The sequence below is a fragment of the Apis dorsata genome, unplaced genomic scaffold, assembly GCF_000469605.1.
Source record: "Apis dorsata unplaced genomic scaffold, Apis dorsata 1.3 scaffold_47, whole genome shotgun sequence".
Classification (NCBI taxonomy): domain Eukaryota; kingdom Metazoa; phylum Arthropoda; class Insecta; order Hymenoptera; family Apidae; genus Apis; species Apis dorsata.
Genome location: NW_006263349.1, coordinates 26,577 through 39,285, shown reverse-complemented (window position 1 = coordinate 39,285; position 12,709 = coordinate 26,577). Strand labels below are relative to the sequence as shown.

The following is a 12,709-nucleotide window of genomic DNA, read 5'->3' as shown; positions in this document are numbered from 1 at the left end:
TATATATATATATATATATAATAATATAATTTGTCCTGCCAATTGGTTTTTTCGTTTTCTTTTTAAAAATAAATCTTATTTCTTCATTTTCCAATTGAGCCAATCTTCTAAATTTTGAACTTTACAACTCATCAACTCGAAATATAGGGAAAAAATTTTCTATTTTCATAATGAATCTGTCTTTGATTTTCTGGTATAAACATTTCTTGCAGTTTATTTCAATCCAAGATCTTGTTGATATTACATCGACATTCTTAATATTATTATGAGTTTTTTTTTCTTTGTTGTTGATGTTTTCTTGATATTCAAAATCATATTCTTCTCTAAATATTCTGTCTAATTTATAGCAACACAATAATTGATCTGCTTTTTCCAATATATTTAAGAAAGCAATGACTTTTTCTTCTTCTTCTTCTTCTGGAGTAAAATTGCTTCGATCGCAAAACTTGATGCATCCATATTCAGAATAAATTTTTTTATCTTTTGAAGAATAAAAGAGATTGTATCAATTTTATCTTTAATTCTTGAAATGCTTTGACAATTGACAATTATTGATTCAATTATATTAAATTTTATTTTCAGTTAAATGATATAAAGATTTTGTAATCAATAAAAAGTTTTTAACAAACTTCTTGTAATATGTACAAAATTTCAGGAAACTTCTTAATTAAGAGATATTTTTCAAAGTTTCCCATTTTTGAATGACTCTAATTTTGTCTGTATCTATTTTTACTCCAGTTTCTGCGATTAATAGAATAAAATAGAATAAAATATGTTCCAAATATCTTATTTCTTTTATAAAGAAGAGGCATTTCTTCAGATTCACAAGTAGATTTGCTTGACGTAGATAGAAAAATATCTTTTTTAAGTTTATTATTTTCTTAAATATTTTTCCATAAATAATTACATTATTTAAATATATCAGACAGATTTTCCAAATGAGATTTATATCTTAAATCTTATATCTATTAAACGTTCAAATGCCAAGGCGTTGCAAAGCTTGAATGGCATTATTTTAAATTGTCATAATTCAATTCCTCCTTATCTTTCTCATCCATCGAAATTTGCAAATAATCATTTTGTGGATTAACTTTGGAAAACCAAATAGAATCAAATAAAGCATCAAAAATTTTTTTTTATCTTGGCAATGGATAGGAATCTTTTTTAGTAATTTCAGTTAATCTATAATCGATACAAAATTTTGTGATACTATCCTTCTTTTTAGAGAAAGAAAAATAATCGGAGAAGACCAAGGATTATTTAATTTTTCTATTATTTTCTATTATTCTTGTTTTAATATTTTTCTTTAACAATTCATCCAGTTTTTGGTAATTAAAAGACAATCCTCATGATACTTCAATAGGCTTATATTAATTTTATGCTGAACAATACACATTTTTCAACTTCTTCTGAATTCTTTGCGAATATATTACAAAACTTAATAAGTAATTTTGAAAATTTAATTTTTTATTGTTTCATCAATCTCTTCGTATATCGGTTATAAAGTTCTTGTATGCTCAGAAATTTTTCTTTTATTTTTGTTTTCTTTTCATTTAAAATTCTTCTTTTTTCTTTTCTTTGTTTTTGATTACTTTTTTCTTCTTTTTCTCTTTTTAGAAAATAATTTCTTTTCCATCGATATAAATATATTTCCAACTAGAATATCTAATCGATATTTATATTTCTTGAAATTAGTATCTAATAAACAATTTTCTTTTATGTCAATTAGTAAAAATTCTTCTTGAAATTTATTTTTAAATTACAAAATTATATCTTCCATAATTTCCATAATTTTTTTCTAGAGACCGAGAAAATATTTTTGCCTTGATTCTGCGACAGCAAAATCTTTTTTTGAAACATGATTTTTAATAGATTTGGGAAGGCAATAGGAATAAAAACCGGAGATTCTTCCTCTTCTTTTGATTTCCTTTCTTTTTTTTTTTTTTTTAAAATTTTTTTGGAAAATATTTTTTTTTGAATATCCATAACATAGCTTTTTTCCTTTCTTATTTTTTCTTTTTTATTTTTTTTTTTTTTTTTAATAATTTTTATGAAAATATCTTTATTTGTATATCCATCACATAGCTTTATTTCCTTCTTAATTTTTTCTTTTTATCTTGTTTATAGAAATAAAAATGGATTTTGATTCTGATTGGTTTTTCTCAAAACATAGTTTTCCATCTCTAAAGCTTTAGTAAGTAATATCCCTTAAAGATATGAAATTTTCGAGACGAGGAAATTTTTAAATCTATTAATCTAATTATATATCTAATCTAATTATTTTATCATTGAATATACTATATAATACATTTCATTATCATTGATAATCAACTTATCTAACGAGGATTATCTTATAATAATACATTTTTTTTTAATTTTTTAGATTATTATGTTTTTGGTTAGTAAAAGTTCCTTTATGTGTAAATAAAATAGAATCATTTTTGTCTATTTATTGTAAAACAATTTTGACAAAATAAATGCATTGTATTAAAGTTGAAAGACATCAATTTACTTTAGTTTTAAATAGTAAGTATATTAAAAATTATTTTTTAATATTTTATTAAGTAAGATTAACTAACTAATAAGGTTAAGTTTAGAACATATAAAAATGAAGAACATTTGTATTTAGAATTTGGTACTCTTTTGATTTATGATATAAAAAATAAATTATTCTTTTTAAAAAAATTAAAGTATTTTTCTTCGAAAAGCTTCCATCTACAAAAAAATATTCTATATATCTCTTGAAACTATTTTAATAAATTTCACATTTTAAAATTTTCATAAAATGTTTTAATAATTCATTAATAATTACTTGATGATCAAGATGAATCAAAATAATTGAAAAAATGTTACACAATATTAGATAAAAAACATTTTAAAGAATAATGTTTTTGTTTTTTTGTGAAATTATAATCATCCGCCATATTCACCAAATATTGCACTATCTGACTTTCATATATTTAGAACTTTGGAAAAATCTTTTAATGATAATATATCTCATCAAATGATGTATTAAACAACCTCGAGAAAAATCCAAAATTCACAATAATATTAGTAAGCTATGATGATATTTTTTGTTTTTCTTCATTTGCAATCAATGAAGCTTCGAAGAAAAAGCTTCATTGAAAATTAGAAATATTCAGAGTCATTAATTGACCGAAATATAATGGAGCATTTTCAATAAATACCTTCATTTATAAGAAAGAAAATAATATTTTTGCTATTTTATTTCATTATTCATATTATTCATTATTATATTATACATATCATATTATACATTATTCATTATTCATACTATTTATAAACATCTTATAATAAGAATTTTAACTTCTTTGATCGACATAAAATATTAGTTTGAAAAATTTCATCAGAGAATATGAGAATTTTTGAAAATAGAAAGTTTAAATTGTATTAAAGATAGAGGATGATTAGAGCAAAAAAATATACACATTATTAAATAAATATATATTAATATATAAAAATATTTCGTTTGAATTTTTTTTAAAAATATGAACTTTTCGAACAATCCAATATTATAATTGTCTAATTGAATATGCACATACATTCATAAATCGATATGAAAATGAAAATTCATAATTTAACCATAATTTTTATAATGAATTCATTGTGAAATTAATGAAACCAATTTTATGATTATATGAAATAATCAATATATAAATAATAATTATAGAAATATCAAAATATTAAAATAATTAATATTTCAAAAATAAAAAATTATTTATTATTAATATAATTAAAGAATTACAATTAAAATTTTTTATACAATTAAATCAACTTTATAACAGTATTCAGCAAAATCATACGAAATCGCATTGTTTTGAAAAATTATCAAGAGAATTTTTAAATCATTGAGTAAAATAATTGAAAATTTTCTTATGAATGATTAATTTCTTTATAATTACTTAACGAATTTATTAGAACATTATATCTTTTTAAATCATAATATAAACAAATATTTTATAAAAGAAAATAAAGATAAAAGATAGATTTTATATTTTATACTATAGATTTAACATAAAAGAACAAAATATTAAATCTATACTATAAAATATAAAAATACCTACCAATAGGTATATCATAAGGTTGAATAAATGATAGAAATTTCCGTAGAAAATCAAAAACAAATATTCCCTTTTCCAGATGTAAATTTGCCATTTTATATTGTTTGTCTAAATTTGTGCTAGGAAATTTAAGATTTGGCCAATTATTCCAATCTGTAGATGTCTTGAAATGTGAAACATTTGTATCACTTGTAGTTTCATTAATAAGAATATCGAGAACCATTTTATTTTCATCGTGTTGTCTTTCACTTGATGCATGAAAAATAATAATGCTGTCCGTAGATGAGCAATTATTATTATTGTAATACGGTTCCGCTTTACCAATTCCTTTAAAATGATCCAAAGTCGAGATAAATAACACAAACACTAGAAATATTCCTGAAAAATTTTAAAAAGTTGATTTATTGATAATCAAAAAAAAACATATAATTTAATTGTGGATATTTATGTACAATATAAAAAACATATGTATAATATATATTAAAATATCCACAAAAAATAATATAATCATATCTATATATAAAAAATTTATATAAGATATAAAATATAAATGAAACATGAAAATATAACATATTAATATATTAATATATAATACTAAGTATTAAGAAAAATTATTAAATATTACTTATTGAATATAAAAGATACTACAATCGAATAGATCGATAATGATTCTACATACAAAAAATAAGAAAATCAAAATAAGAAAATACAGAATAATATTTTTCATTTTATTATACTCTTAAGCATGATTTATGAGATTCAAAGGAAATTCAAAAAACGTTTATTAAGATCGAGTGATTTTGATAAGGATATTGTGTTTTATTTTAAACTCTTTTTACAAATAATATAACTTTTTCCATATAATTTTTGTCTATATATATTCTTTAATTTTCTCTTTTGAAAAATTGTTGCAAATTTTAATCTTTTATTTATTAAGCAACTTATAGAACATATTGCAATATACTACCTATGCAATATATTAGTTCTAATATATTAGAACATCACTATATTTTTAGCATTAGCTACTTTCAGGTTAATATGATAACAATAAAATATTATTGATATTGTAACGATAATTAAACGACATAAAAATATCCATAATAATATTAAATCGTTTTTTTAAATTTGCGTTTAAAAATAAATTGAATTTTTACTAATGGTAGATTATCTTTGCATTTTTTATACTTTTTCATAATTTCGTAAAATAGTCAATGTTTTAATATTAATTGTAACTTAAATTTTTAGATAAATTTAATATTGTACAAATAAATTAATAATATTAATTTATATACAGATAAATAATCTAATTTTTGTTCCATTTTGTATTGTCTTATAATTTTATAATAATTATATATATATATATATTAAATATTCACTGTTAATATATATATATATAAAATTCTAATTTATTTCTAGAAATTAAATCATTAATTAATATAATAAATGTTTTCTAAAGGAAATATTATTCCTAAAACTTACATCTAATGGAATTGCTAAATAATTTCTAATTTAAATATATTAATCTTGAATATAAAATATGTTTTTTTTAAATCAATAACAAAATTTTAAAAAATTATTTTAAAAAAATTTTATCATAAATCTAGTGCTAAATCATATATTGCATTTGTTATTATTATAATAATTTTCTGCTATTATTGTCTGATAATTTCTGTTCATTAATTTCTAAGAAAATAAATTTCGGATTTCGTTAGTTTCGTATTATTGTTAAAGATTATTAAGATTCATTATTTTATCATTAATATAACATTTATTATTTATGTTTGTTCCATAAATACAAAAGTTTTCTTTTTATTTCTTTTATTCAAAAATTTAGTTTATATTTATTTTTTATCTATTTGTATAAAATTCAATATTAAATAATGTTTTTATTAAATAACTTATTCTATCTATTATTTCTCTATATCATGAATTCTAATATCTATATTGGAATATAGATTTTCATCTAATTGTATCAAGAATTTTTAATAAAATTTTTGAATTTTTATAGTAATTGTATTTGTTATATAATATCTAATTGATTATAAAATTTTATAGTTAGATTAATATTTTCGACAAGATTATATTATTTATTTATTTGATTATAATTATGTCAATTATAATATTTTGTATTCTTGAAAATCATACGATATTAATATATATGTATATATAACTAATTTTCATTTGAATTATTTTAAATTTATAAATTAACTAATTCTTAAATATATACTTTACTAATACGGAAATTTTTCAAATGAAAAGTCTTTTTGTGTTATCATGATTATCATTATCATTATCATTATAATTTTCTGAAATTTAAAATATTTATTTTTTTGGAATGTTATCTCGCAATATTAATATCTTCACTTAAACTTATGATATGAACAGGAATAAAGTGATTTTTCTACTGAATTATAAGTTATAGTTGGTTGAAAGAAAGTTTCTTTGTAAAAAAAATTTATTTGCCAACTAAATAAATAATTATTTTTATTATTTATTATATTTATATTATAAGGAAGTCTCTTTTCTCTCTCTCTTTTTTTTTTTTAAGGATTGAAAATACATTCACCGAAAGTGAAAATCTTTTTCATCAATATCTACAAAAAATACAGCAATACCGCTAATTCAAAAAATGAATACTCAAAGACTGGAAGAATCGGAGAAATCGAAAGAAAAATATTCTTGATTGATATGATTTTTTTGATAAATATTTTATAATATAAATATTACCGTTATTGCATACTGTTATTTATATAAAAATATAACATATATATATATTTTTTGTTATATTATTATTTTTTTTTCAATCAAACATCAATAGTATAAAGATTTTCATTAAGACAACTCATCATATTGTATAATTGTTCTGTATATATTTCTTTTATATTTTGTTACTAAAAAATTTTAACTTGTAATTAAATGAAACATAATTAAAATATGTTTTTAAAGACATATTTAAAATACGTTTTCAGTTATATTGAAAAATTTTATTTTTAGACAAAGTATTTTAAATAAAATTTAAAAAAAAAATGCATTAATGGATATTGTGAAATTTTCTTTATTATATGTTTATGTTATTATATAGGATACTATTATATATTATGATCGCATATGAATAATAATTTTTTCGATATTTTGCAATTTAGAATTTCATCCTATTTCAAATGTTTGGTTCGTATTTAACTATTTCTTTGCCATCTTAATATTTCTTGAATTATGATATTCATTAATTATTCGTTGATTATTCGTTAATTATTCATCATTAATCATCTTTTATGTAATTCAGTGCTACAACAGCATGATACGTAGTTACAAACAAAATTATCTATTGATCATATCTATCGATTAGAACTACGAAATAATTAATTAGATAAATAAATAGATCACTTTTTTCTTATTTTTTGGTAATTATTGGTAAGAATTCATGCTTTTAAAAATTTTTTTCAAGCAATTTAACTGAAAGGATTCCGATAAGGATCGATAATAGTCAAAATGATAACATGCAATATATCTAAATTAAAAAAAATTCCTTGAATTAGTAGAATAATGTTGAGTCAATCGTGTCTGGAATATATAATCTTTGAGATCATGTTGTGTTCTAGCTAAATTGAAGTATCTTAGAAAATATAAAAGTTCAAATATTACTTAAGTATTTCTTCAAAAATACCGTCTTCCTCGAGTATTATTATCTTAAATTCTTTAGTTTAGACTTAATGAAAAATCGGCATCCAGTGATAATGGGGAAAGGTTTCCAAAAAATTTTTTCCGAATAAGCAGATCATAAGTTAAAAGATAAATTTTTTAACTTGCGAACAATTATTTATCTTTTATATATTAAAAAAATTTAATGATTATTCATCGATTGATAGTTTATGCTTTATTTATTTCATGATGACTGTTTTCGGACCACATCATTAATTATAATAATTCTATCGTTAAATTTTTTAATCTCGACGCATATAATTAAATATCTTTTTTTTTCTTTTTTGTAAAAATTAAATTCCATTTATTGTGCTCAATAATAGTTTTTCATTAAACAAAGATAAAAATTTATAAATTTTAAATTAATTTTAACGTATAAAAATCTTCAATATTTCTATTTTTCAATTTTGTTTTAAGAACAGCGCTTAATGAACACGGTTGTTCTGTTGAAAATATATTAATACATGAATAATATTAATCCTAACATTAGTTTAGAAAATCCTAAAAATTCTGTCAATTTCGTTACTAATTTTCTTTTAAATTTATCCACAATAATGCAGTTATCAATAAAACTCCATTATTTACGTTATTATTAGTTAACATTATTATAGTTATCAGTTTTAATATTATGAATTCACTACGTTTTTCTTCAATCTTTTCTTCAATCTTTTTGTACTTCTTACAATATATTAAAATTAATTTATCGTGGTTCAATAAATTTTTCTCTATACAACATACTATAATCAAAATAAAGTGTTTATTTATCTAATTTTACAAGATTCTAATTTAATCAAAAATAAATTTCAAAGATATGAAAATTAATTTATGTTTAGATAAAAAGTAACGATGTATATTTTCACCTTTTCAATATGCAAAATTGCACAATTTCGATAGATTTCTTTTTTTTACATCCTTTTTTGTAATATCTTTGAAGATTGGAAGACGAAAAATAATAGAATATATAAAAAAATATAAAATAAACAATATAACGATAATTTAGGAATAATTATAATTAGAAAATAATATGAATAGAGAATGAAAATCATATGTATATATATATATATATGATATTTGAAATTTTGTTAAATATAGAAATTTTTTTTCTATGAGAAAAATTATTTTAATTAAATAAAAAAAATTTATTCTAATTATTAACTTATAAACTTATTTATTCTGAATAATATTATTTTCTTGTTTCCATTTTAAATTAAATATAGCAAAAATCATCATATTAAATCATTATTAAATTTTTGCATTTCCTTCTTTCTTGTACTTATAGTTTAAAATGAAGATTTCAATTTAATTTATTTATAATTATAATATATTTAACTTATTTCACTTTCTTCAATTTCAATTTTTCTTCAACGCAAATAATTCACAAACACTTTTTGACCCATACAGAATTAAGAACTAGATAAATAATTTTCAAAATTTTATTATAAATGTATGTATTTATTATTATCGTGCACGAAATTAACTTATTCTGACAATATCAATGAAAATGACTTGTTTGAAATATATATATGTTTTTCTTAAAATTAATGTATATAATTTTATCAAATAAAGTATATCACTTCGTATTACAGCAATTCAGTTTGAGTGTTGATTTCAATTTTAATTTAGTTTAATAATAGTTTCCTTATGTTCATATTTCTGTCCAAAAAAAGAGATTTGTATAACTTTTGTTCAGACATTAAATATTTCGACATTCGTTTGTCCTAGAAAAAAAATATGTTAATATTCTGAGCAAGGCATTAGTATTGAATATGAATATTTTGTTCTTCTCTAGTATTCATTAAATCTGTATTCTTGTCTTTCATTCGAATCTTACGTCCTTCTTTTTTGAACATTTTCTGAGATAGATTTTTTTCAAATATCAGCAATTAAAATCCATTTCTAGAATTGTATATCTCCAATTCATCAAAAAAATATCACTGTTCCTTCTAAAATGAATCCAGTTCCAATAAATTCTCTTCAACATGGAATGGCACTCATTGCTTTTGATCCGCTATTAAACCACGTGTTATATGGACGAATTCTATCGCGAAAATGCAATTTCTTCAAATCCAAGTTTGAGAATACGCAAAAAAATCTGATTTCCTCGTCGAAATTGTTTTTTCCACGATCGAAAAGGAATTATCGCTAAAATAAGAAATTTATTTTCATTTACGTCCTGTTTTTCTGTAATGAAACATCCTCTTCTTGGAACTATTTAATGAATGCAACTTCCTTTTATTTTATTTCTACATATTTTATCAATCGATTTATATGCAAAACTTTATTTTGTCTTTAGGGAACATTAGATAAATTAGACCATTTATCTTATCCATAATTATATATGATTTTTCCTAATTTCCCTTTCTTGATTGTAATTTTGAATATTTTTCTTTCATCTGATTGACATAGCCATATTTTTTCTTCTAAATTCATTACCGTGAATATAATTAGTATTAATTTTCATTTTTGTTGAAAAAATATTTAATCTTTGTCTTTTAATTGATAAATCTTTTTTAATCTTTTTTTTATATTTCTTTAATATGTATCTTGTGCTATTTTTTTTTTTAATAGGGGAGGAAGATATCACAATTATATGAACAGCTTATATGATCATAGAAAATTACTGGTGATATTTATGTCGATTCATGTGAAGTATGATAAGCCAAAAGAAATCTATTCATCGTTTTTTTGTGTCAATAAACATTGATAAATATTGAAGCAATGTTTTGATCAAACATTCTATTAATTTATCCAGTTAAGAATGTCATTCTCATTTTTAATTCCAAATAATTTTATTAATTCTTGATGAAAATATTTGACTCGAAAATTCATCCTTGATCGGAATCAATTTTTAGAAGCTCCATGATGCCTTATATGTTAAAAAAATATGTTAAGAAAATGTTAAAGAAAAACTTTCGCGATTGTGATTAGTTTAGCATCAAAATTGCAAGCCATTTTGTAATCGATATTTTATAAAATAATATTTTATAAAATAATAGATACCTATTTTTTCATTCAAGATTTCAAAACCAGTATATTATTCTTTTAAATGATATTTTAATATTATATTATAAATCTTTAAAATCTCCTTTTTTAAGAGATCTTTTCTTTATCCAAGTATTGCAACTTCGACACAACAATCTTCTACATTTCAACAAAAAAATCCAATAAAATTAACATATTTCCAACATTTTCCGATAATATTTTGTAAATAGATTATCTTGCCAGATTAGTTTCTTGTTTTCTTCTTTCTTTTTAAAGATGTATCCAATTTTTTTATCTTGCAACTAAACCAACTTTCAATCTTCTAAATTTGGAATTTCGCTTTGTCTACAAGAAAATTTCATTTTTCTTTCTCTCTTGTATCCATTTTTTTTCTTTCCAATGTAAACAATTATTGCAACTTATTTTATAAGATCTTTCTTCTTTTTAAACATCAGTATTGATACATCAGCATTTTTCTTTGTCGATATCAAATTTCAAAATCATATTATTGTAGGTGCTTTATCCATTTATTTGTCCCATCCGATTTTTGAACGATATCATTGTGATGCGACGTAAACCATCTTTAACAGGAATTTCTACTCATAAAGATAAGATGATGAAAATATTGTATTGATGTAATCATTGCTAACAATTCTTTACAAATTACGCAGTAATTAATTTTTACTTTCCAATATTTTCGAGAAGATAATCTTTTTTTGTTCTTCTTATTCTTAAAATAACTAAATAATAAAACTTTTGCTTTGATTACAAAATTTGGATGCATTGGTATCCAGAAATTTATTATCTTCTGAAGAATACGCTAAAAGAGATTGCAGCAATTTTGTTTTTAAATTTTGAAATGTCTTTTGATATTTATTAATTCAGGTATATTGTATTTTATTTTCAGTCAGACAATGAAGATTTTATAATTAATGAAAAATTTTTCTAAAAACTTTTAATAAGTACAAATTTTTATATAAATACAAAATCTTATTCCGGAAAATTTCTTGATTGAGAGAGATTTTTCGGAATTGATTATTTCTAAATAGCTTTAATTTTGTTTAAATCTGTTTTCATTTTTATGATAATATCTCAAATATTATTTCTTTTGCAGAAATACATTTCTTTGGGCTTATGATTAAATTAGCTTGATTCAAAATTTCAGGAAAATATTTTTTTTAAGTTTATTATTTTTTTTCAAATGTTTTTTTTTAAATTACATTGTTTAAATTTTATTACATTATTATTTCAGACAGATTTTTCAAATAAAATCTGCAAACATGGTATCTATTTAAATCTGACAACAATGTTGCAGAATCCGAATAGTATTATTTAAATTAATCCATAATCCACAAAAAATTTTCTCTTTATCTTCTTGATAACTTTATCGAAATCTTGGCAATAACTACTTTGAAAATTAACAGTAAAAAAAAAAAAAAATACGCAAAATTGGATAAAGGATCAAACCTTTTCTCAGGATAATGGGTCCTTTTTGATAATTTCATTTAGTCGCTTGTACTCCACAAAAAATTTTCTCTTTATCTTCTTGATAACTTTATCGAAATCTTGGGAATAACTACTTTGAAAATTAACAGTAAAAAAAAAAAAAAATAAGCAAAATTGGATAAAGGATCAAATCTTTTCTCAGGATAATGGGTCCTTTTTGATAATTTCATTTAGTCGCTTGTAGTCAACACAAAATATTATATTAATGTTCTTCTTTTTAACAAGCACAAAATGGGAAAAGGGTTTTCTATTATTTTTTCAACATTTTCTTTGTTTTTAAGTTTATTTATTTTTTTTTTGTTTTTTTTTTTTACGACAAATAAATAGTAATTTTGTTTAATCAATTGGTCTGTTAAGTTATAATTTTATGTCGCATGAGATTACATTTTCTAATTATTTCTAGATATTTTGTGGATATATATTAGAACTCAATAAATAAA

At 20.6% G+C, this 12,709-nt stretch overlaps 1 protein-coding gene across 1 annotated transcript in view; it reads right to left on the bottom strand.

Moving 5' to 3' along the window:
* The window catches only part of LOC102671339 (prominin-1-A), a 62,500-nt gene extending 50,487 nt beyond the window's left edge, over positions 1 to 12,013 (bottom strand). The window contains exons 1-2 of the mRNA XM_006608845.2: positions 12,003 to 12,013; positions 4,086 to 4,460 (exon numbers count right to left, since the gene is read on the bottom strand). Of these exons, the coding sequence (XP_006608908.2) occupies positions 4,086 to 4,305 (220 nt within the window). The 5' untranslated portion in view covers positions 4,306 to 4,460; positions 12,003 to 12,013. The remainder of the gene's footprint in view (positions 1 to 4,085; positions 4,461 to 12,002) is intronic.
* Between the last annotated feature and the right edge of the window lie 696 nt (positions 12,014 to 12,709).